Raw genomic sequence first — 25,338 nt, forward strand, 5'->3', positions numbered from 1 at the left:
GTGTATCATTTGCTGAGAAATTTAGGTTTTGGAAGCAAGATGGAGGGCACAGGGTGTTGTCCTGGGTTTCTTCTTCATGTTTCTTCTTCCTTCTTCTTCATGGGTTTGGGTGATATTTTGTAATTGGACAGAAAAGTCCACATTGCGGGCTCTTTGGGATCAGTTATTGGGTTAAAAGGGAAAATTATCTAGGTGTCAGCTCTTAATTGGATAATTTAGTCTTAAACAAGAGACTGTTAGCCATTTTGTGCCTTGCTAATGAAAAGCTGCCAAACTCATGGTTGTGAGACTGTTTTACTGATAAGAAATAATAAACACCTGAGTCTGAACACAAAACTACTGTCTCAAGTGCCTTCACTCCAGACCCAGAGAAACTGATATATCAGGAGTTCACTGTTGCCAAAAATTCATGCACTATCTCAAGAGAATATGCACAGAATTTTACTGAGAAATTTTAATTGATTTGTGCACTGGAACGAGATGCAAAGTTAAATTTAAAAATACAAAGGTAGGAAAAGAAGTGTCATTGAGTAAAAAATAAACAACAAAACCAAACAAAAATAGCAAACAACACAGCATATCGCTAAGAGTTTACAATTTCAACTTTTGATCTTACTACAAACTTCCACAGCTTGTTGTTTCACTGGAAGCAACCTACAAGTATATATCTAAATACCTATAGTCCAGAGTAGGTTATTAAGCAAAGAAGGCAGGAACAAATTTTTTGCACCAATGTTGTAAAAATTAACAGCTATATTGCACAAGAAATCATTAGAAAATTCTTTCATATACCCCCTGCACAGGGGCCTCTGCTTCTTTTCAGACAGCTCTGTCTGAAGAAGGAAATTTGTGTTTTCACCTGAAGCTACTGGACTTAAAATTACTGATGAGTAATTGATTACATGAAAACTGGAAATCCAGAGAATCATTAGTATACTTTAAACTAGTTCAATGCTCAGGTTTTTTATAGCTTAGAAGGAAACCAAAGGAAGACATTTTGGGGCTCTTATTACCTACTAAACCCAGTGTTTGCATTCACATTTTCTGCTAAACAACTCTCAAAATGAGTCAAATGCACTTATTGAAGATTAAGAAGTCAAGTATTTTGAATATATATGGAAGACTTAAGAACAAAGCAGTAAATAATTGAACTTTCATTTGCAGTGGCTGTATGGAAAGGTAACAGGAACACAGAGTATGACAATCACAATCTCTACCTGCACAATTTGATGAAGACAGGATTTTGCAATAAACAATGACATGCCATGAATAGTTCACATATACTGTTTCTCATTAACTAGACAAAACAAAAAAACCAGTTTCCTGCCTACCTGCCATTTCTGAGGTTTAGCCTATGCAGACAATACATCAGGACCTGCCCATCACTCTGGACTGTGGAAAGGAGTGAGTCCTCAGCTGCAAACAGACCCGAAGGCAGGGAGTCTGGCCACAATCCCACTGCCAGCAAGGACTCACCCCAAGTGTCAGGGGAAGCCAGAGAGGAAGCATGCCTAGTAACCAATTCTAACACAACCTACAACAAACAACCAAAAAGCAGATTAGAGTAACATTCAAACACATGTCATGTATTCAAGCACCATAGCTCAGGAAACTCTTTAATTACATGTATTTATTATGAAATTACTAGACACCAAATCTTCTACAAACACTATATAACACACACAATAAAAGTACCAAAACATTCCTACCAGAAGTGAAATAACACATTGTGCAGTTTCAAAGAGGAAATCAATGTGTCTACAGAAGACAGTGTGCACAGTGTGACAGGCTACAGATGCATCAGGGTGAATATCCCAAAGTCTCAGCTGAAGCTGTTATAAACTACAAGCCTCAGAGTCTAAACAGGGTATTGCTTGGTTCATCTCTCCAAGAGCACCATCTCCATCAGTCTCTGTCTCAGGCACTTACAAAACAAAGGATCTCAAACACTAGCCTTATGAAGTTACATTTTTCGCTTATCCAGACGATCTAAAAAAAGCTTTCAAATATAGGATTTTTACCTTTTGGTTAATCTGCAGCTGTTGTGAGCGGCCATAAACTTCCCAACAGGCTCTGTAAAAAGACTTTGCTAATCCAAAGCCTCTTTGTATTTGCTGCACAATTAATACAGCAGCCTGAAGCAAAGGTGACAAAGATGACACAGAACCTGAAAGATACACAGCAATTAGAATGACACAAATGTTTAGCAACTGTCAGCCCTTTAATGTGACAACCACCACTTAATGTGTCATGATACAAAACAAATTTCTCCTATTGACCTAAAAGCTGAATGGATTCTTCCCAAGGCTGATAAGAAAACCTGACAAGACTGTAAATAACAAATGTCCAGCTCAAAATAAGACATCAGACAGCTAAGATGAATGAAACTCAGCTGCCAAGTACAACTTGTGCAAACCCTCTGTTTTGCTAATTTTCATTTTGAATACATTGGCTTCCCGATAGCAAGGGACAATGTGCCAGAGTCTGATGTCTCCTTACAAAGCACTGTAGTTACCACATTTCCAAAACTTGGGCCTACTCTCTGGGAATGCAAAAAAACCAATCCAAAGTACCTGCTTATAGTTTTATGTGTTTACTTATACCAGCACATAACAAAATAAAATAACCAGGGTTTAATACTAAAGACTTCATCCAGATGTATGTAATAAGCCCTTGTTGTTAAAGAATACTGAACAGACTTTTTTTACCTGCTATTGCTTCTTTGGTTTCTGAATGCACAGCCAGAAGTGCATCACAGACACTGTCTCCAACTAAACCCAAACCATGCAGGAGTAGCTTCACATCCAGAGTGTCCAATATATTTCCATCATTCTCCCCAGGAATGTAAATTTCAATCCCACGATTCCTCATGGCTCTGGATATTTCCCCATGAACTGGATCCATAGAAAGGAAGAGCCTGTTGGATATTAGAAAAGAGTAATTCAAATTGGAAGGGGCCTACTACAATCATTCCAACCGCCTTAAATTCTTAAAATGTAATTTAGGTCCTTAAACTATCACTCTGGAACTACCAAATCTGCTTCTCCATAAAGTAAATTCATCTTCGTAAAAATGGGGACACAATATCTAGAAATCAAGAGACAGCTACTGAATTTAAATGAGAAATCCGTATGAATAGTCATACTTTGCAATTAGACACAGATATTCTGTATGACTTCTAACTCATTATTATCTGAGTTATGTCTGTTTTATCATTTGCCCACTTACAAAGAAAAGTTAGACTATGCCTCTGAGCTATAAAGATTTTTAGAAGTCTTAGCAACAGCTTCAAATAAATCTGTGCTATTTAAAAACCGAAGTATCCAACATTCAAGTAGTTAATACTATCAATAGACACCTCTTAAAAGCAAGGAGGAAAAAGTACTTCTGAGATACAATGTAGTGGAAACAGGTTTCTGAAAAGTCAAGAATGTTTCCAATTCAGAGGAACCAGAGGGTATCAGTCCCAATACCCTTGTCATGAATTTGTAACATGAAATGATACAGAATCCTGTTACAGTCTCCTTCCATCTTCCCCAGAGACTACTTCAGGTCTGAGAGAACAGACTGTCTATTTGGGTGATTTGCTGGGGTTTTTTAAGTCCTGTCACTGCAGGAAACTCAAATTTATATATGGGATGGAAAAAGCTGGGAAGAAAATTATTATGCCCATATACCAGCTTATCTCATGACTTCACCATCCTCAATGCACACGTCCTCAATTTCAGCATAGTGAAACAGGGAAGTGCTGGAGTCCTAAACTAGAAATGCAAAATCAAGGCAGAGGCACACTGCTATGAATTTTCCTGTGTAATAGTTCATGTTGCAACAAGGATATAAAGCAAAGCCTCTTAAGCCTTCTTTTATATGCTCACCACACTGCAGTTTTCTTCCCTGCTAGAAAGTGCCACTACACTACATGGCCAACTGAACAGCATTCAAAATATCAGAAGACTGGCTCAACTGATGACATTTTTATGCTGAACCTGCTATTTGATAAAGGGGGAAAAAAAAAAGGAGGAACAAACAGCAGAAATAAGTACCTGAAGTTTGGATGAGGAGCTATTGTAGGAATTGTGCCGTCTATGACACCTCTCTCACTCATGGTCAGAACACCTCCTGGCTCAAGCAAAGCATTCAAGCGGTCCAGCACAGAAGGGCTGCATTCAAAACAAATTCATGTGGTCATAAAAAGGTACCAATTTGATCCCTTTCTGACCTGAAGTCAAAATGGTACCAAAAGTCAAAATTTTAAGCAAAACCCAAACAGGAGTTTAACTTATAATTACTCTATAAGGTAACAGGCAAAATGTCAAATGCTAAGCTGAGAAGGAAGACACTCTTCCATAAAATCTAAGTTATTGCTTCTGTGTATTATCAAATGCAACATATTGTGAATATTTAGTTGTGAATCACTCACTAAGAGGCAAAGTCAGTCAGGGAGGTCAAAGGGATCACTGAAACAAGGCCAGTAAAATCTCTTACTTGCAGAAATTAACATTGTCCATTAAGAGCCAGTCTCCAGACTGCAGGGCCTGAACCAACATCCCATCTACCCACTCAAAAGTGCCATGGCTGCTGCAGTCAGCAGCCTGGGCCTGCTGCAGCTTGAAACACCGGAACTCTTCTACCAGGTGAGCAAACTCTGAAAGGAAATAGATCTTACACTGAGACTTACATTAATGAAGTAGCTTCCAGCACCATTCAAGAAAAATAGCAGTTATTTTGTTAATAAATATATATGCTTCATAATTTTTAGGGGAACATAACAGCAGAGGCTCCAGCTCTTCAGAAGCCTCCCACAGGCAAAATCCATGTGAACAGAAAAGGTTTGCAAGCACAAAGAAATATAAAACAGATTGACACTTCACTCCCTAAACAGATTTTTTTTTGCTTAACTTCTCCCCTGTTAGATGAAATTTGATGAGTATTGATGCCTTATTTTAAACAATGATTAAAAAAAAAAAGAAGGAAAACCAACATACATACCTGCCTTTGTGTAAGAATTTATTTTGTTGTTTAGTCGCTGGATAAGTACAAGTATCCCCTCCAGTTTGCTCACTAATTCAGCTGTAACACTTCCACCTCCTTCCCCCAGAGATTTGGGTTTGTAATTCAGGATGAAACTGCTCCAAGCACGCAGCACGAGTTCAGCATCATCTGCACAAAGCTCTGCCAGGAGCAGACTGTCCCTTACGAGGGTGCTCACAGCACTCTCCACCTTTTCCAAGAGGCGCTGCCACGGCCTGTTGATATCAACCTGCAAACAGGCCATCAGGGAGTTAGCTCATGCACAACACCGTGGTGCCAAGGCTCCATTTACAAATACTAAACTCACAGCAGACTGGCCACTGTTAGGTAGGAAGGAGAAATTCTGCCATATTACCAAAACAGGATTTACCTGCTCAAATCCACCCAGGAGTTCAGTTGTATCCATCGCGCTGTTCATCGCCATGATCTTCAGCCGATGGCCGGTGAGATGGGCCAGCAGCTCCACCAGACTGGTTTTGCCAACAGATGCTGGGCCCACCAGGATCACCATCCAGCTCATGTGCACACACTTCATTATAGACTCCAGAGACTGCAGTGAATGATGCAGAAGTGAGAGAGTTCTGCCAGAATGAGGAATATAGTTGCCACGAGAAAGAACTGAATAACCGATCTGAAAGGGATGACACAGAGGCAAATGGAGTTTAGCTGTGCAAGTTGTTTCCTTCCCCATCCCATCACAAAATCCCTTATCAACAGTTTACCTGAACATTATATGGACTGATGTGAAACTCCCTGGTTCCTGTATACACATCAGCCTCCTGGCCAAAAATGTCTTTGTACACAGAAATAACCTAGAACAGTTAAACGGCAAAAAGAGACTTATGAGTTCAGGTTATCCACTGTTCCAAAGATTCACTTCTAAAGATTTACACCTGAAGTATCTTTTCCTCTCAGCTCCACAGCTGTATGACAGTAACTAACACTGTAAATCACAAGCTCATATAACTCAAAGTGCAGCAAGCAATGTGAGTGTGAGCTGCCCACAGCAACCCTTTCATTAATCACAGTTTCCTGAGACTTGAAATACTGTAAGCAATGTTTTTCTTTAACAAAGTAGTGGGATAGAATTTACTTCATAAATAAGTTCTTGGTAACACAGAAAAATATAACAATGTTACAGGGAGGGGCCAGTAAACCCATGAAGAAATAGCCAGTCACATACAGCCAGTAACTTCAGTTTGACAATCTGACTTTTCAGTTTCATACCACTTAAATGGTGTGAAATTAAACAAAAGCACAGGATTTCTAAGCAAGAGAGGGATAAGTAGGTAGCAAATATTATTATTTAATACAGAATCACAGAAGAGTATGATATGTTTTAATTTAAGTCCTTTGTTATTCTACTTGCCTTCATTTACATCAGGTGTCTGCTTTTATACAAATTGATATTTCAAATGGCAAGGGGAGCAGGTATCTACAGCCAACCACAAAACTCCAAACAAACCTATTTTTAATTTTTAAGAGATAAGTATTTATGAATTAATTGCAAGGAATCTTCAAAGTGGAGATCTATACTTGGATTTCAATAAATATGTCCTGACCATCTGAAGAGAAAGGAAGAAGAAAAATGGCCCACCTTTTCTTTGTCTTCTCTGGTTCTCATTCTCTCTCCATATACCAAAAACACATGCTGGCCTGGATCATAACATCCTGGTGACTGGTCAACAAGCATAAGCTGGCACCAGCGAAAAAGGTCACGTAAGTTGAACTCCCAGGGTCCTCCTTTCTGTCCCCACTTTTTTTCAGCCATTACTTCTTTTTCAATCTGAAAAAAGGGGTAGTAATTAAAAAAAAAAATCTTTTATTCCATCCATAAGCTGGTCTTCAAACATTTTTTTTTTAATGTCGATTGAACTTCTGCCTTTGGCACTGCTTACAAGACAAAGACAACTGAAAGACCAGGCTGAATTTACTTTGCTGAAGATATGTTAGGAACTAAAGCTTGATTTAGTTTGTCTCTACTGTTTCTCTTAACAGTCAGCTCAATTTTGCAGTTTACTCTTGCATCCTTATAAATGAATATGCAGTAAGATGCTGACACAAGAGATTTTACCTAAGGTCACAGAATACTACTTTCTCCTGTGTATGTATGTTTCCTCTTCTATGAAAAACAGTGCCTTGTCAAATGTCAACAAAGCATCTGATTGACATAGTACAAGAATTCAGGTTTAGTGGTGTTCTTTATTTCCTCTGCATATATTTCCATCCCTCTTTTTTTACCCACACACTTCTCTATAAAAATGCTTGGAAATAAAACATTATACTCTATTTTTTTTTCTAATCTTACTTCATTCTGCCTACTTCTACAGAAAATAAATTAAAATATGTTTACCTTGTTATTGAAAGCAACCATTTTAGCAATAATAGTTTTATCAATAGCAGGAAACAATGTATTCCCAATAAACTTCATATCTTCTGCTGACAGTGGATCAACATACACCTGTAAAAATCAAGAGAATTCAAGAGTGTCTACGAAGTCAGCAACCTGTAAGAAAGGATCATTATGTACTTGAAACCAAACAAACTTGCCTGTGTAAATCTATTAAGAAAGGACTTGGGGAGACCCTTCCTTCCACCTCCTTGTCTGTACGGATTCTGGCATCCAAAAATCTTAGTTGTCTTGTGCTGTACATGAAAATTCATTCCCAATTCTGGAACATAAATCTCAGCTCTGTGGTCAAAGCACGCATTAAGCCCCTCTAACACAGACTGAGAAGCCAGATTCAACTGAGGAAGGAAAGAAAGATACCATGTTAATGCTCCACAAAACATTTTTGCATAATCTCCAGTCTAATAGTCTGGGATATATAGAAGGTAAAATTCCATTTCAATGCTGTTCTTGAACCAACACAAGTTATTACCACCAGCTAGACTGTTACTATACTGGAGCAACTAACACTTCCTTATGTTCACTTGTTATTTGTACTTCGTTTTTTCACTGTGATAACAAAACAATTCTCCACTGCAAAATCTGCATTTTCAAGACTTTTCCTGAATGTACGTTCATATATTTCTGGCACTCAGAGCATTCTGTTTGTTTAAATTAAGGCAGTCTGAGCTATCTAATTCTAGTGGTTGTTTGAAGTGGCATTCTTCTCAATGGGGGGAAAAGCGAGGTGTACAAGGGGCTAAGGAACTGAAGATTCTGCACTCTGCAGTAATTAGAATGCATATTGCCAAGAAGGCAGATGTGTGCACACACATGCTTGAAAGCACTTGCTACGTGATACATGAACAAACCTGCAGTGGCAGGAAAGCTTATACTGGCAAGATGGAACTCTTCTCCATCTCAATTAAATCAGTAACCAATGCAGTATATATTAGTCCCCAGAAAAACACCTTCTAATTCAGTGAAATTGTACCCGTAAAGAACATTTGTACCGAAACTTCTGTTGATACTCTTGCCTAAAACCTTTCAAATGTAAATCAAACTCATCCTTGGTTTTCTGCAATAATTTAAGCTGGGATTCAATCCTTGTTCTCTTGTCTCAAGGAAGTCTAGACATCACCTGCCTCCAAGAAGGGAGGTCATCAGCACTCAAAGGTATTCCACAAGCCAAATCACCAAATTTGCTCTTCTAGAACATTGCATTTTATTTGCCCCCAAACCTGAATTTACCTCATCTAAGACAATCCAGTGTCCAGCCTTTAATGCTGCTAACAGTGGCCCATCACGCCAGGCAAATTCTCCTCCCTTCCCACCTTCAACAGGCAAATCTGTCCCAAATAAGTCTGTCACATCCTTTGGGAGTAAAGAACAGAATGGGGGAGTTGAGGAATTAAAAAATTTAACAGACATTCATAAACAGCATTTGTTAACTTTACGTAACATTTTCTCCCTTTCTTTTAATACCTACACTTGTAGGTGTAATTAAAAATTTTCAGCAACTGCAAAATGCTGAAAGCTTTTCCATTATAGGACTCCAGTGACCAGGTGTAATATTTAACAACAAAAAATTAAATTGCGACAGAAAAGCTAAAAAGCCTTAAAGCTGTTTTTGACTAACATTGAAGAAGCCAAGAGAAAGACAGCAGACAAGGATATGCATGGCTTCACCTGAAAAGAAGAGAAATATCTGGGAATTGGGATTCACTCACAGAAGCTTACTGCTCTGTATCCTTCCCCCTCCCATTTGGTTTTGAAACCACTCAGACCAAGAAAGAAAAACCGACATTTTAGACACAGTGCCAAAGTTCAAGAGAACTGCACTTTAAAAGTTATACAGAGCTTCTACCCTGCCATAAACACTGAGTAATGAAGATAATATTTTATTCTACCGTTTGCTCAGACAGGTTGATTCGAACAAGACAGTTCCCTGAGGCTTTTGCCAGGGCAGCAACTAGGCTGGTCTTGCCCACTCCTGGTGATCCCTCCAATAAAATAGGTTTGTTAAGCTGTAGGGCTCTTAACAGTCTCTGTGCATTCACTGCTGTAGTCCCAGCATTTAAAGCATAATCTGTCATGTTGTTCCTCTGGAGAACAGGGCCTAAAACAAAGGAAAGATAAACCAGAAAAACATTAAAGAATGTTTATGCTGGAGGTGCTGAAAGTGTGTCTCTGAATGAGTTCACTCTGTATGTAAATTGCTGATCTCAGTACAGCAAGCAATGGAGATCCAGCTTGTATGCCATTCTCAAAGATGTGGTACATACACTTTGTTGGACCCACAGCTGCATCTCAGCCCATCTCCACATATTTATACTGAATTGTGCAAAACAAGCATATGGACGTAGGATTTATTTTGCCATGAAACCTCAATACCTTCTGGTTCATGATTTAAACTAGAGATCTATCCCTGAAAAAACATAAATGTGTTCTTGCACTTCAGTCATGTGGATCTAAACCTCAGAAGCAGTTCTTGAAAAATTGACACTGAGGGATACAATCCAGTCATGCCCCAGAATAACACATTAATCTGTTCCATACACTGCCAGTTCTGTGAAGGAACATCCCCTTAATTAAAAGTCTGCTTCTCCTTTACTGTTATTATGGCATCCAGTGGGGAGAGAGCACAGAGCTTGTCTGTCAAATTCCAGCCAGTATAGCTCCTTGGACATCACTCCCCCAAATGCATAGCACAGCAATGCTCATGTATAAAAGACATTAATCACCAATGCATCCTACACAAACTGATACCAGTTTAGTAGGAAAGAGATCCAAAGAGATTCCTTTTGTGAACTAATCAGCAGAGGGGAGCTAAGCAATTTACAACAAAGCATTACTTTGTACAATTTTATGCATGATTAACACAATCTATGAATGCCAGAAAGTTCAAATATGAACAATTAATACAACATGAGGAACACACAGGTCCATGTGCTAAAAACTAACCAACAGAGCTAGAAAGCTCACAGTTATCAATTTTTAGTCCTGCTGCGGTATTTTAAGGATAAGAAGCAGTGTTTTACTAGTTTCATTTGCATTTTTTTTTTGTCCCATAAGGAACCGAAATGCAGAGATTTCATGATTTTGCCAAAATTACAGCAAATCTTTGAGAGCCTAGAACAAGGCACAGCATTAACCTCCATTCTGTTTAGCTTTGCACCCCTGCTTTCCATGCTTTGCACAAGGGCTAGGATGAACTGCAGCTTTAGTTAGTGAAAGTTAACAGGCATTTTGAGCATGCAAAAGCAACAGAAAATTGCAACTCAGAATTTAAAAAAACGTTTGTTACATAAAAAAAAAGTATACAAAAATTAAGCCATTAACCATTAAGAAGTAATGAAAAAAGATGTGTCTTAAACATGACTGAGTTGCAATCTAGACAATTGGAGGCAGAAAAGGGATTTTTCTAAAGCTTAAGAACCAATCAATTGTTCTATGATAGTTCAGGTACCCTACTTAGATTTAGTGAATAAAAAAACTACTACAAATGTAATCACAGAATAAATGTCCACCCACTCCCACAGTCTCTTGCCTCTTGGAATAAAAAATGGGTGAATTCCCATAAAGTCATCCATCCATACAAACTCTTTTTCCTTTGTTCTGTCATAAATCTTTAGTTCATTCTTCTGACAATCAGTCAGCTCAAAGAATTGACTCATTTTCTCATGTAAGAATGTCAGGCATTTCTTGCGAGCTAATAAAGCCATATCAGCTGAGCAGGATGTTGTACCTGTAATTAAGAAAGTTAAATGTGCTTCAAAACAGCACTAGGCACATTTATCTGATGACAAGAAACCCTACATGTTCACACAGGTTTATGTTTTATTTTACTGTTTTCAGTGCTCCCAGGACTCTTTACCATGGACAGATTGTTCTGTGAGCAACAGAACTAAGGACAACGTATTTCCAACCCCCTTTCTTCTACTGTTACAATCACCCTGATCCCTTGCCATAAGCACCCCCAGGCTTTCTCTTCTGGCATTTCTTGTGCCTTCCACTTCTCCTCCTCTCCCTAATCTACTATGTATCAGCTGGGCCAGCAGCCAAACACACAAAGATGCATTCTCAGCTATATGCATGGTACAGGCCAGCACAGACAGATGCTGACATGCGCAGTGGGGGATAGGGAGCATAGTATGTGCTGATGTGCTCAAGTACTGTATCAGCTCAGTAAAACCACAGGTTTTCTTTATTTGTGTGCTAGCCTTTGTAATATCATTATCCCTCTAATTTACCTCAGCTTACTTTATTACTCCAACTCTTGCTACTGAAATGCAGAAAAGGGACAATGATGTGCAAATGGAAGTGAAAACGTGTCCATGCTGCCCCAAAGCATTTTGCTTGCATTTGACTAAAAATATTAATACAAATACACAGTTTCATATTCTCTGCTACCAAATGAGCACTGAAGACTTACCTGATCCTATTCCATCAATATACACCAAACATGCAGCATGGATAAAAGACATCCCTGGAGAAATGCTGAGGTGGCTGCATCCCTTGGCAGAACTCGACTCATTCTCTGCCATGACATTCATAAAATTAACCCAGGCCAAGATGTCTCTCACACTGAGAATACACTGGCGACCAAACTCTTGATTAGTCAGCCATTCAACAAAGTCCATCATGAGTTCTGCTATGTCTGCCCCTAAAAAAAATAATTTAAAAAATCAAACAAAAAAAACCCAAACAAAACAAAAACCACCAAATAAATTTGAGTTACAATTTTTTTGGTCACATCTACTACACTGTTGTAAAAACATCTTCAAAGTAGGTACAGCTGTATGAGCAATGTGGATGGGTACTCTACATCCTAGAAACAGAGTAAGAGAAGAGAAAGCTCCTGCCTGAGCTGTTCTTACAGATCCTTTTCAATTCAGGTAACAAGACAGCATCAAGTGGCTAACACTAACAGTGAAGCTGCTGGCAGAAAGTGAAGTACCAGTTCTTTCAACACTCTATATTAAAACCAAGCTGGAACACTGAAGGGCTGGGGATAGTTCAGCTACCTGGATGGTGAAGTAAACACAGCCTTGAATTTACTTCTGGCTAGACATGTAAGATACACAATGAAGGAAGAATGAAGTCCAGAATATATCACACTGTCCTCAGGGAGAAATGTAGCAGAAATGGTGACAGTGGTGTACATTCTGAGGAAAGGTTGGCAGCCTCCAAAATTCCTTATATTCTTAGCAATAGTTGAGTATCAACACACAGAAATACCTACCCTTGTGGTTTACTGCACCCAGAGACAATCCTGGATGAAGATTGTGTTTTACAATCTGTATCAAATCATCACGGCCATTGCTCTGTGGACACCATATTTCTGTAAATCTGTTGCGCAGCGCAGGGGAAAGCTGCAAACAAGCAGGATGACAGAGCAATTAAAGATTCATTACAACATCTTCCCTAAAGGACAGTTAACAACAGCCTTGTAGTCACTGTACTTGTAAACAGTAAATAAAGTGAACAAGATAGATATTTCCTTCTAATTTTGACAGAGACACTTTGTAAGAAAATCTTTGAAAGAAGGATTCATAAGACTTCTAGTAGTGGCATCAATGCAGGAAATGGGTGGTAAAGAAAGCTCAAAAGAATAGGGGAAAAAGCTGAGCTGGCTTGCAAACACCAAAGCTCCATTTCATTTTAGGACACCATGTATCAAACAATGGCTCCATAATCTCCCTTTGCTTACAGAGGCAAACCAGCATATGGAAATTCGCCTTCAATTACAACTTCTTTCTCGAATTCCTCTTTTCCTTGGCTGAATTGGTCAAACAAAAATTAGTAGCACAAATGCAATCCAGAAATAAATCCTGTTTAAACACATGGCTTCAATGAGTGGTTCTCTACTTCAGAAACCACTTTAAATGGAGTACCCATCTTCTTTTGAGTAAAAGAGCTTCTGATTCTTTTTTATAAAACTAGCTTCCAACACTGCTTAAAAGTTGTAGGGTTTTGCTGTCTTATGGGTCTTTTAAAACATGTTTTAAATTACTTAATTCTCAACCTCAGAAACATTTTTTTTCATTTAATGAAAAAGCTTTTTTGGGATATGATGTTTATTATTCATTAAGAAACACAAGAAGACCATCACCTTCTGAATAGCATTAGGGAGAAAAATCTGCTACGTAACTTTGTACTACCCCAGAGAGCTAGATTTACTTGCTTCACAAGTCACAGTTCCTGTACTTGAATATTCTATGTATCAAGCCTAACTAGGGTATTTAGAGGCCTGAAGCTTCCTTTTGCTGAGTATTCATTTATAACGCCAAAGTGACAGCCCACAGAAGTGGCAGAAAAGAGATTCACCCCAATCCTCCTTTAGAGCGATGAAGCAAATGCCAGCTAGAAAGCACTGGATGCCAGAACTGGTGTGATGCATTTCTGCACTGCACCTTCAACCACTTAGTGGTCAGTATGACCAGAAGATGCACGCTGTATTCCCAGATGTTTTGGCATTTACCTCTTTTTTCCCAAAGTCGCCTCCTGGGTTCATGGTTGCAAGGATACGGAATTTCTTTCCTGCAACTAACAGTTCTACTTCATTCTCCTCATCATCTTGGCCACCTTTTTCAGCAAGTACCAATGTCTTTTCAGCTTCAAGAACACTAGAGAGAATGTAAAAAAAATATTACTTAAGTTTTGCTCCACACTTCAGAAGACTACTTAAAAATGAAAATAATACTAATTGGCCTGGATAAACTTTTCTTTACCCAATATAATGGGTAACAGAAAATACTAAAATGAAGGATACTGCTGCAAACAGATAATGAAGTTGAATTTATATTTTAGTTGTTCTGTGGGTTTTCTTTACACACACGCACAAAAGAGGGGAATAACTAGAATTTGTTCCTGGGATTTTACAAGGTACATAATTTCAAGAGCTCACTGGCAGGCTGAAAACCTCAATACTGCAGATGGTAAGCCAGAGACTTTACTTTCAAGTTTTATTTGTACCATTGTCCCTGTCAGCAAGAGAGCAGCTCACTTAAGCTAGGAAACAAGAGTGCCTAAAAGAAGTCAGATTTACCCCACTCATGTTTGGATAATGAACAGACACAGTGAAGATGCTTAGTACTACCACATTTCAGACATACCTGTTAAGCCGCTCTAGTACAGAATCATCAGCTAAAGAAATCTCATCAAGGAGGAAAAAACCCTCCTCCTTCATTGCTAAAACAAGAGGTCCATCACACCACTCAAAGAGTCTAGAACCATCAGATTCCTCCTAAGAAATGGAAGAGAAAGTGAGAAGTGGTAACTGCTACTTTTTTCTTCCATGGTCGCACCATCCAAGGTATTACGGGTGCAAGACAAACCTGCTCCTTGGGCCTCTGCCTGACTGGTCGCAGCCCTCCCAGGAAGTCTGATGTCTCCATGTGCAGGTGGCAATTCACTGAGTACAGCTTCTGATTTGCTAATGCTGCAAAGATCTGACAAATGGTGGTTTTACCACACCTGCAAACAAATAATTTAATTAAAAAGGATAGAATTAAAAAAAAAAAAAATCAGCAAAACCAAACAGCCAGTTCACTTTGGACAGGATTCATACTTTCACTGAAAAGCTATGAGGCAAAAGCCCAACATGCAAATTTTCTCCTGCTTCTTTCCTTGAAAGAAATGTATGCAAAATGAAGCCATTTTTGGCACAACTGCTGCTGACTTGCACAAGAGGCCTTTAATTAAATTTAAATCAATAGCTGCATTGATAGATTTCTGCATGTTCAAAGTCAAGTTATTGCCCTTGCAGATACTCAACCAGCCTAACATTTCACTGAACTGGAAATGCTACATGTCTAGACCAAGCCTAAGTCTGAGGGAATAAACTGCTGAGTATCTAGTTTTCATTTACTACCCAAGTAAATTTTCCTTCTCTCTTTTCTATCATTTTTCTTCCATTCTCTTCCATAAAAATTTACTCTACAAATTTATAACTAGCACAAGAGCAAACTTGCTCTTCCATGACCTCCACTACAGCACAAGAGGTGGAGAAGTGGTAGCAAGACTATATTCAAGCTCATAAAACCTGCAAATTGAATGTGCTCTCAAAGAGAAAAATGTCACAATACCCCAAAAGCAGCCCCTCCTGTGAGGCACAGTGAGATTCTACAGGGCACCTTGTAAGCTGGGGACAGAAGTCAGTTCACTTTCATTTTACTACCGTTATGTAACTTCTATGTAGTTACACAATGAAGATAAACCCATCAAAGACCCAGGCTAAATGAGATGAATCTGCTTCCCCTCAAAAGGGAACTGTGAAAAACAGCAGCTGCAAGTCTACCATGAGACAGACTCAAATCAAAAGGTCCAGGATCAAAGCAGCACAGAAGTCCACATAATCATTTTGTCTCAGCAGCTGGTACAGCACTACCAAGAGCATCATAAAAAGTAAGGTTACCCAGTGTCTCCCACCAGCAGTACTGGTTCACCAAACTCCAGGGCTCGTCCCACCAAAATGGCAAGTCTCCTCATCCCTTGAGTCCAGACAACATGGCCAAAATGTCTGTCCATCACTGACATCCACGTGGAAGACTTAGCTGCACAACACAAAGCAATCCATCAGCTTCAGTCACATCTAGAGCTCTACCAGTGGGGTCCCTCTAGGAAACTCACCCAGCAGCTTTTTGACACTTTCCCCTGAGAAGAGAGACTCAGGATAAATTTTTTTCTTGAAGTGTTTTTCAATGACATTTTGAATAACATCCACCTCCTCCTGTTTCCTGACTCTACCTGCCAGAAGCATAAAACCTACAAAACAGAGGAAGAGAGAAAGCAATTGCTACCCGGGTAATCAGCAACAAAAGTTTACACTTAAGAAGTGGGGACTGGAAAGCAACTCTACAGATACTCTGGGGCAGCAGAGCTCACCATCATTTGCTAGGTGCTGAAGCCAGTCATACTCCTTCTGCAGCTGCTCTGCCAACCTGTACCTCTCAGCCCAGCGGAACAGGTCCCGCAGGGTAATGAATCCGTGCTTCCCAGCAAACACCGTCGAACCTCTGCGGTAAGACTGCCACAAGAACAAAACGTCAGGTATTTTTTCATCAACCTGTCCGAATACTTCAGGCAAAGCTAATCATCCCTCTCTGCAGTGACATTGCAACAAGAAAATTTTGAATAACTAGAAAAAAAAGTCCAGTAGAGTCACTACTTCTAAACACTAACTCCTTTTAGGAAGGTATTTGATGAGCACCAGGAACTAAATAATTTAGATAATGGTAATTTTTAAAAAAAAAACAACTAGGAATAAAATAGGTACCTGGAATAAAACAAAATCCAGCTTGTGCTGCAGTAATTGCTTTTATATACAAGGTAGTTTTAGCTACATACTAAGTGTCAAATGTCTGTTGAATATGGGAGTATCCAAACATGTCCAAAATTGCTGCTGAAAAATAATACTAAATTTCACATGACCCAAAAACCTCTACAAATCCAATAGTGTGCTTTTGCTCCAGAGCACAGGGATAATTTTACACATTAAATCCCAAGGTGTCTAGTTTTTTGGTTTGTTTTTTGGGTTTTGGGTGTGTGGTTTTTTTTATGCTCCTAGCTTTCTCTCAAATCTGGCATCACCTTCCCTAGTCTTACTCTTAACCACTGAAAATTAGTATCTTGGTGGGTTCTCTCCATGGTTTAGGATTTTAAATATCCTTCAGCCAACAATACCTCCCCCTCAGAAAACATTTCTACTACTTTGCGCATGATACTTTGAAGTATGTTTGCATTTCTTATAGTAAAAGAAAAAATACTCTCATACTTGCAGGTCTAACATGACTTTGACAAGCTTGCTGCAGTAAGAAGGTGGCAAACTGCATCGCTTGTGCAGGATGGTTTCCAGTTCAGCACTTGGCAGTTCATCAAAATGCAGCTCCACAAAACGATTTCTGAAGGCTCTGGACAAAACCTAAAATATGAGACCACACTACTGTTTGAATTTTTCCTTTGATATTGCTCACACACGTTCCCCTACACATCCAAAGGAAATAAGGATAGTGTTCTAGCACACAAATAAACACAGACACACCAACACTGAAACAAAGCGTAAGAGACAATCTGGATGAGGACAAAAGCTTTAAAATGGACTGGGTGTTTTAAGGGCATAGGCAGCTAAGCATTACAAGGCCACATGCTCACTCTCCCTACAATGGGAGTATTGGAAGGGTAAAAGTGATAAAACTAGTAAGCTGAGACAGCTTCATAGGTAAAGCAAAAGGTGCATGTGCAAGCAAAGCAAAATTAGCAATTCATTCATCTCTTCACATCAACAGGCAGGTATTCAACCATCTCCAGGAAGTAAGGGCTTCATCACACACCAGTTACTTAGGGAAACAAACACTTAACTCCCCTTCTTCCTCCCTCTCCCCCCAGTTCTGACTGCTGAGCACAGTGTCATACGACATGGAACATCCCTTTGGGCAGCTGGGGTCAGCTGTCCCAGCTGTGTCCCCTCACAGCTTCTTGTGCACTCCCCACCTACTGCACAACTACATGGGGCAGTGTGAGAAGCACAGAAGGCCTTCAAACTGTGCAAGCTTTGTCCAGCAATAATTAAGACACCCCTGTGCTATCAACACTGTTTCGATCACAAATCCAAAGCACAGCCCATACCAGTCACTATAAAGAAAATTACCTATTCCAGACAAAAGCCAGTACAAAATGGACTTCTACAGACTAAGTAGAATCTCTTTCCCAGTGCTCTTGGATAAGAAATGCTGATTCAAGTATAATATATGTGCACTCCAATTAACTAAATCACTTAAATCTCAAGTACCTAAAATTAATTAGAAATTCTGTATCCATGACACAAGCAACTCACTAAACAGAGCCCAGCTGTACTGACAGTCCAGAGCCTCAACTCTCTTCCTCTTGAGAGATTCATGATGCTACACATCAAAACATTTTCACATCACACTTTATACATGAGAGAGATGAACTCCCTAAAGTCTTAGCTATCCAAAAGGAACAGATCATACAGACCTTTCTGCCACCGTAGAGACCTGGAGGGTTCTGTGTGGCAAACAGCATGAAGCGAGGGTGAGCTTTGACAACCTCCTGAGTCTCAGTAATGAACAGCTCTCTGTTATCATCCAACAAGCGGTTGAGAGCCTCCAGAACATCAGTGGGAGCCAAATTCAACTCATCTAGAACGATCCAGTAGCCCTTTCTCATTGCATCTATGAGAATGCCTTGGGGGGAACACAAAAATGCCTAGTTAAAAATCTTATAAAGCAAATCTAACAGAAGTTATCCACTCAGATACTTTCAGCAACCCATTTCATTCAGGATGAACACTGATCCAGAGAAGGAAGCAACAGCATTGTTTAAATTGTTGGCTTATCATCTTTAGGTCCCATGGGACAAGCATGATGAGACACTCATGAACTTTTCAGAATTCTTTGAAAAGTACACAATTATCATTAAAGTGCAACTACTAACTTTATGACAGGTCATCTCTGCATTGTAATAAACCAGACAAGATAATCAGAAACGGGAAAAAAAAACCAGGCACCAAAATGAGACAGGAATTTGGAGTATACAGAACATACTCACTTACCTTCCTTAAATACCAACTTTCCAGAGGCATCTGATGTGTAACAGCCAATATATTCTTGGATATCAGTATGTTCATGGTTGTTAATCCTTACACAGTGATTCCCAGTAGCAGCAGCCAACCAGCGAATTAAACTGGTTTTACCAACAGAGGTCTCTCCTTGAATCAGTATTGGATGAGTCCTAAAAGCCATGACCAAAATAGTGGGCTAGAAGCATGAGCCATGACTTTCCCACACACAAGATGTGAACATTGTTAAATCACACTATCAAAACACCACCACTTAACTCCATTGGGGTACCCAAGATCACACATAACAAGGAAATACAAATATCTTTATTCCTGGGTGCTAACAGCTACCCATGAAGCTTTTCATGGCAGTGTGAAATAAGCAGGTTATTCTAACTGCAAGTTTCTAAATCAATTTAAATAAAAATGGGTATGGCAGTAAGATGGTTTAAGGAAACAAGAAACACATGTATAAATTTCAAGTCACTCTATAATGAAAAGTTAACTGTAAAGTAGAAGGAAAATAGACATCATTCATTCAAACAATAAAGATTAGAGGGATATCAGCAACTCAAGGCCTAAACAAACATATTTACCTTATTTTTTTAAATTAAGAATTTAAAACACTTACCCTGCAGACACAACCCTGACAATGTCTTTCAGATTAAGCTTAACTGAAGGAGTGAGCACATAACTCTCATCTACTGCAGGTTCTTTGTCCCCAGCTGAAATCCAGTACCCTTCTATAAGTACAAAACTCCCTCCTTTAGGTTTTGGTATTTGCTAAGGAGACATGACAGAAATAACATATTATACAGATGGGTTTCCATTTGCTAATGAAACAGCTACTGCTACACCACTGCCACATATTCTCTAAAGTAATTTTAAATTAATCCCTGAGCACTCCTGCAGTAAACACTGTCCCTTGTTACAGAATTCAAATTACAGGAAAAACCTGACCAGATTATTTCAGGGTCATGAAACAGGAATATTTGCCAGTGGCATGAAGATGAAAGAGTCTCAAGAGTCTTAGCACTGAATTTTGAAGGGCACTTACAAGCAGGAACTTTGCTTTAATATTTTTATATATTTATACATATTTGCCAGCATAAAAGGGTTTATTTTGAAACAAATACCCATCTCTTTAACTGACTTCCCCATCCCCCATGCAAACTCCTGCTGGGTTCCCAGCACTAGTGACATTCTTCCTTTCCCATAAGAGACAAAGCACAGATGCCTCTTCATATCCATATGTTCTACATTCAGAGCCTAAAAATATAAAGCCTGAGAAAGCTCCTCCAAAGTCTGTAAAGCTTTACAGCTGGAGCCACTGCATTGAGCTGCCCACACTCCACAGTGCTTTAGTTATTCAGGCTTCCGTATTTTTTCAAATTAACAAATAAACCAGCTAACATATCAACATTCAAGCAAAGTAAAAAACTACAAAAGAATGGCATTAATTTTTTCCACTTCTTAACTTTGTAGAATGAAAAACAGAACTGCAAGAATGAAATGCAGAGTTAAAAACAAGGGAAGACAACTCAAAATAAATTCTACTTTAAATAAGACAGCTCTTCATAATCTTAGTTGCCTACCTGCTTGAGAAGGCTTTTGATGTTGCCAGAGATTATATGCTGGCATATTAGCTTTTGAACCAGTGGGTGGGAACTTCTGTCAAGCTGGGTCAGGAAACTCAAACAGAAGCCCTAAGAAGAAAAGTTATTTTCAATGAGAAACATGAAAAATAAGGAAAAAACATACAGATTAAAGAACCATTTCTGTTCAATACTGAACTTAGAGAAGATTATCCTTTACCCAAACAACCTCTGTAGTGAATACACACTGAAACAAATGGCAGCCCAGGTAATCACCTCATACAGGGAGCGTGCTATGCTGCCACATGGGTTAGATGCTGCGAATCTCAACGCCCTGCACAGGGTACGGAGACTGTAGTGAGGTCTGTGGCCAGTTCCATCCACCAACTTTGTTTCTGCTTCCTTTCTCACAGACAAATAAAAGCTGCAAAAATAAAGTCACATAGAGCTGTTACTGATCAGACCATTGCTTCAAGGAATCAAACCCCAAGTGCAAACACTTCAGTTTATTCCCAACTGTTACTTTTCTCAAAAGCTCCAGGTTATGAAAGCCATGCCAAGCTCTGCCATCTGTACAGTCACTGAAGCACAGCAACAGAGTATTTTTAGAGACATATTTTTGACAGAGCTCGATGTACAGAGTGTGATTATAAACTCCAACCATTCTAAACATGAGATAGTTCACCTTATGCTAGGGGAAAGACAGGTAACTCTAGACAAACACACAAGACTTTCTTCAGAATCATCTACAGAAGCAAACCATTGTAGTCTCTCAGACGTGAAAGAGGACTGAAACAACAATGCTATTTAACTGGTGCCACCAAGAAAACAATTCTGAATTTAAAAAAAAAAAAATCTCCTTCCCACAAATACAGAAACCTGCAGAATTAATAAGATAGATGTCTATACTCTTCTGTTTTCTACAGCTATGCCAACTGCTTCACGGGGATCATTGTAGTGTTTCCCAAAGCAGTCTAACCACAGACTACTGTCACATACTTTTTGTGACTTATTTCTTCAAGAATTTTAAAAGATTACAGTCAACTTACTTCACAATTCCTTGTAATGTATTTTTGTTTACATTCAAGCTTCTCAGATAATCCATTATAAGAATTTGCAAGTCTCCTTCATTTCTCAATTCTTCTACATAAAGTTCAGTAAACCTGCAAGAATCAAATCAATCCATAACACTTAAGGCATCTGACCATATTGAAAAATCATGTCCTATATAAATCTCATGGCATAACATTTTAAATTTTTAAGTAACAGAAAAGTAACATTGGTAAAGCTGCAGACCTACAGATTGCCAAACCTACAGACTGAGCAGTTGAAATGAAGGTATTACTAATACTTTCAAGTAATTTATTTGAATTAGTTTAACATCTTACACTGATAGTGAACTGTGTGACTTAAATTACAATTTTTAAAAATTTGCAATAGATACTCAATATTACAGCCTAAACAATGAAGTACTGACACAGCAGTAGGTATTTCTGACAAATAGAAATATAAATTCATTTAAACTTAGCACGTTATGCTGATGCTGAAGTCTCTTTTCTTCTGTATTACACTCATTTTCTTTCCTTTCCTTTCACTATTCTGCAAGAGAGCCAATAGCAATAAAACCTTGCTTTGCCACTAATAACTACAAATTACTAGTTACACATAGCTGGTGCATCTCTAGAGTCTTGCCCAGTGTTTATGAATCTGGGAAGGGACTACACATGCAACTTTTGGCACTCATGAGGGAAACTGCATCAAGGAGGAGATATATAATAGGTAATGGTACTGAAGTATGGATTTGCCACAATTCCAACTGCCTTGCCACAGCTTACATGCATTGAGACCACACATCAAATATTTTGAGTATCACACATCTGTGCCACCATGCAAACCACCTTGCTTTTGAGTGAACAAGACTGGACATGCAGCTTTTTGCAAGGATCATCAACTCTTCTAAGTCAACAGAAAGACTGCTAAACTGACACCAAGCACATACCTGTCTTTATTACTCTCACAAGGAACATAAGCTGCTGCAGTAGCATTCCCAGGTTCTGACGGCTTAAATGTGAGGAATAATCATTTCCTGCTCCCAATGACAACACTCTACACTACTGATAGACCATTTGCTCATGGCTCTGCTACTTCACCAAAGTATTTTGCTGACACTATTTCATGAAAAACCTTCACTATACATCTCTTACAGGCAGTAAATTTGAGTTCATACTTGCATCCTCAGGCTTCAGATAAAGCACTCTTGACCAGTGGGTCAACTCCTGAAACTAATTAAACTCTGAAAAAGACAGTGACTATTTTATCTCCGATTCATTATTTCCTACCTGTTTCTTATTCCTAGAGGAAGATTTCTCTTTCCAACATCTGTAGCTGGATTCATGCACGCAAACAAGCGAAAATCAGGGTGACGGACAAGAGGCTCTAAAGCAAAACAGAAATAAAAGACAAAGTCCATGATAAACACAGGATATTTATATGTTAAATACAGTGTATTTGATCTAACGCAACTTTCTATTGCTGCACTACTACATTTCCTTAAAAATGCCAGCATCAAGAATTTTCAGAGAATAGTCCTATGTGATTTTAAGTACCTGCATCTTCTCAACAGCCACAGGCAAGTAAATCCCTGAACTTTTTTGTGTGTAGTAATATGTTGAAACAACACAAAACATTTCAAAAATTATGTCAGCCCTAAACTTGGAACTCCTTTTGTCTCTTTCAGAATAGCCAGTGTTTCGCTCAGCCAGGTAGAAAATCCAGCCTGGGATGTGCACACAACATTTGCCTCTATCTGCAGCTCTTGAGAGCAGCATTCAGCAGCTGCATTTTTTTATCTTTACGTCTGTAAAAGCAGTTAACTTACACAGCAGTGCCCATAGTGCTGTTGAGAACACACCAGTGTTCTGGACCTCTTGCAAACAGGTATGAAATCTACTAAGAACACATTGCCCTCTTGTGCACACATTCATTTTAATGGTAAATGATCTCAACTTATTTTGAGCTACATAGGATAGGTAACTCAGTTGAATACCAAGATAAGCAAGCATAGAAATAGTACCTGTGTCTCCTCTGTCTAATAACACCAGTGATCCAGATGATCCTTCCAATAAACCACTCAGGCACTCCAAAGTCTCTGCTGCAGCCAAGTTAATCTCATCCAATAAAACCCATTCTCCTTTTTTTACTGCTTGTGCCAGAGTACCCTGAAAGCAAGATCAATTTGTTAATCATGTTGCCAGAAATGAAGTGTCAACTGAAGCACTGAGATACTGGAATTACTTGTGTGCAATCTACAGACTGATTAGACAAATGGCAACTCCAGACCTTTACAGCAGCAGCAGTTTTACTGCTCTCTCAATAACAGCAGTCATTTTGTCAGCCACAGAAGACAGACAGTTATACCATTGTATGAGTTACCAGTTAGATTGGCTCAAATCCAACAGATTGAAGATCCCTTACTGGTGCAATTTAGCACTGTGGTGCATATGCATCACTTACACCACATGAGAATAAAGTTAATCCAAAGAAATCCAAAAACACAAGCAGTATCATGCTCCTAAGGAATCTGTACCCTATTAATTAAAACTGTACTTAAGTCAGAAGTTCGCCAACTACTCACAAATACATTTTTTATAGAGGACTGGTCAACATCTCACCCACTTCACATGAAATTTGAGAGAATATATTTAAACAAACATGAATAAATCTCATGGTTTCTCATAATCACACTTAATGTCATCAAAACATATTACAAGTTTGAAACATTAAGAAAAATCACTTCTAGATAAACAGCACAGATTCTTAACATTAAATCCTTCACAGGAATCCCTAGAAGCAAGATCTACTGTAGACTGATCAGGACGTTTTTTCTCATTTCCTAGAGTCAAAAAGAAGATATGACATACTGATATTTTTATCATATCTGTCCTAATTCCTGTTATACAGCACAGAATTAATGTGCTACCACAAACCAGTCTCCACTGCCCATCTCACCACTGCTTCCTTGAATCTGCACACTTTGATTTCACAGTTATCATAGCACACGTTTTACTTCACAGCAAGGTTCTTGCCATGAAACAACTTATATAACACTGATTGCAAAGTCTTTTAAATGCTTCTCCTTATTCCTCCTAGCATCAAAATGCAAATATCTAAATACCTCAACAAATGCAAAGAGAAGGGCATTTTCTGTCATTTTCATCTGTTGATGAGCATGATTCAGTTTAAGACCAAATGCCTCCCACTTTTCCTTCAATGGTAAGCCTGCAAGAAAAAGAAATTTAAGTTTGCACCATCAGGACAATAGCACAAAAAATGTTTGACAACAGTAGTTTAATCAATTTGTTTCAAGCAGAGAGATACAAAAATAAGCTTGAGCCACAAAAAACCTCAAGTCCAGCAGAGGTTTGTGGTTTGACACACCACAAATTAAAAAAATAATTTAGTCTTGTTGTTTTGATTTTGTGAATGTGTGTTTCTTTGTTTTTTAAATGTAACTGTACTCTTATGTCAATAGTGCTCAGATAATTTGCTATTCATTCCCAGATGAGGAAAGAATACTTATATTGCACTTTGTTCCAGCATGACTGCTACCACTGTCTAACTTCCAGAGACAGAAAGAGACGTGTAAAAAAATAAAACTAAATTTCTAACCCTTATGACAAAACAGATTAACAATGAACACTTCAGTATCAATAATTAACACACTATTATTTATCAGATACAAC

General features: G+C 38.7%; 1 protein-coding gene across 2 annotated transcripts in view; it reads right to left on the reverse strand.

Annotated features, from left to right (window-relative positions):
* The window catches only part of MDN1 (midasin AAA ATPase 1), a 92,351-nt gene that overhangs the window by 43,474 nt on the left and 23,539 nt on the right, over positions 1 to 25,338 (reverse strand). For both annotated transcript variants that reach the window (XM_064412642.1, XM_064412641.1), the window contains exons 17-48: positions 24,771 to 24,874; positions 23,670 to 23,814; positions 22,936 to 23,032; positions 21,646 to 21,759; positions 20,873 to 21,020; positions 20,597 to 20,707; positions 19,633 to 19,784; positions 18,996 to 19,174; positions 18,419 to 18,627; positions 17,199 to 17,345; positions 16,310 to 16,451; positions 16,055 to 16,189; positions 15,840 to 15,978; positions 14,761 to 14,899; positions 14,539 to 14,669; positions 13,905 to 14,049; positions 12,666 to 12,795; positions 11,856 to 12,086; positions 10,971 to 11,168; positions 9,331 to 9,539; positions 8,672 to 8,794; positions 7,582 to 7,779; positions 7,385 to 7,492; positions 6,629 to 6,817; positions 5,754 to 5,843; positions 5,402 to 5,662; positions 4,990 to 5,260; positions 4,486 to 4,645; positions 4,044 to 4,160; positions 2,709 to 2,917; positions 2,022 to 2,167; positions 1,332 to 1,534 (exon numbers count right to left, since the gene is read on the reverse strand). In XM_064412642.1, coding sequence (XP_064268712.1) covers positions 1,332 to 1,534; positions 2,022 to 2,167; positions 2,709 to 2,917; positions 4,044 to 4,160; positions 4,486 to 4,645; positions 4,990 to 5,260; positions 5,402 to 5,662; positions 5,754 to 5,843; positions 6,629 to 6,817; positions 7,385 to 7,492; positions 7,582 to 7,779; positions 8,672 to 8,794; positions 9,331 to 9,539; positions 10,971 to 11,168; positions 11,856 to 12,086; positions 12,666 to 12,795; positions 13,905 to 14,049; positions 14,539 to 14,669; positions 14,761 to 14,899; positions 15,840 to 15,978; positions 16,055 to 16,189; positions 16,310 to 16,451; positions 17,199 to 17,345; positions 18,419 to 18,627; positions 18,996 to 19,174; positions 19,633 to 19,784; positions 20,597 to 20,707; positions 20,873 to 21,020; positions 21,646 to 21,759; positions 22,936 to 23,032; positions 23,670 to 23,814; positions 24,771 to 24,874 — 5,080 coding nt within the window. The remainder of the gene's footprint in view (positions 1 to 1,331; positions 1,535 to 2,021; positions 2,168 to 2,708; positions 2,918 to 4,043; positions 4,161 to 4,485; positions 4,646 to 4,989; positions 5,261 to 5,401; positions 5,663 to 5,753; positions 5,844 to 6,628; positions 6,818 to 7,384; positions 7,493 to 7,581; positions 7,780 to 8,671; positions 8,795 to 9,330; positions 9,540 to 10,970; positions 11,169 to 11,855; positions 12,087 to 12,665; positions 12,796 to 13,904; positions 14,050 to 14,538; positions 14,670 to 14,760; positions 14,900 to 15,839; positions 15,979 to 16,054; positions 16,190 to 16,309; positions 16,452 to 17,198; positions 17,346 to 18,418; positions 18,628 to 18,995; positions 19,175 to 19,632; positions 19,785 to 20,596; positions 20,708 to 20,872; positions 21,021 to 21,645; positions 21,760 to 22,935; positions 23,033 to 23,669; positions 23,815 to 24,770; positions 24,875 to 25,338) is intronic.

This window comes from Passer domesticus, chromosome 3 (assembly GCF_036417665.1).
Source record: "Passer domesticus isolate bPasDom1 chromosome 3, bPasDom1.hap1, whole genome shotgun sequence".
Lineage (NCBI taxonomy): Eukaryota > Metazoa > Chordata > Aves > Passeriformes > Passeridae > Passer > Passer domesticus.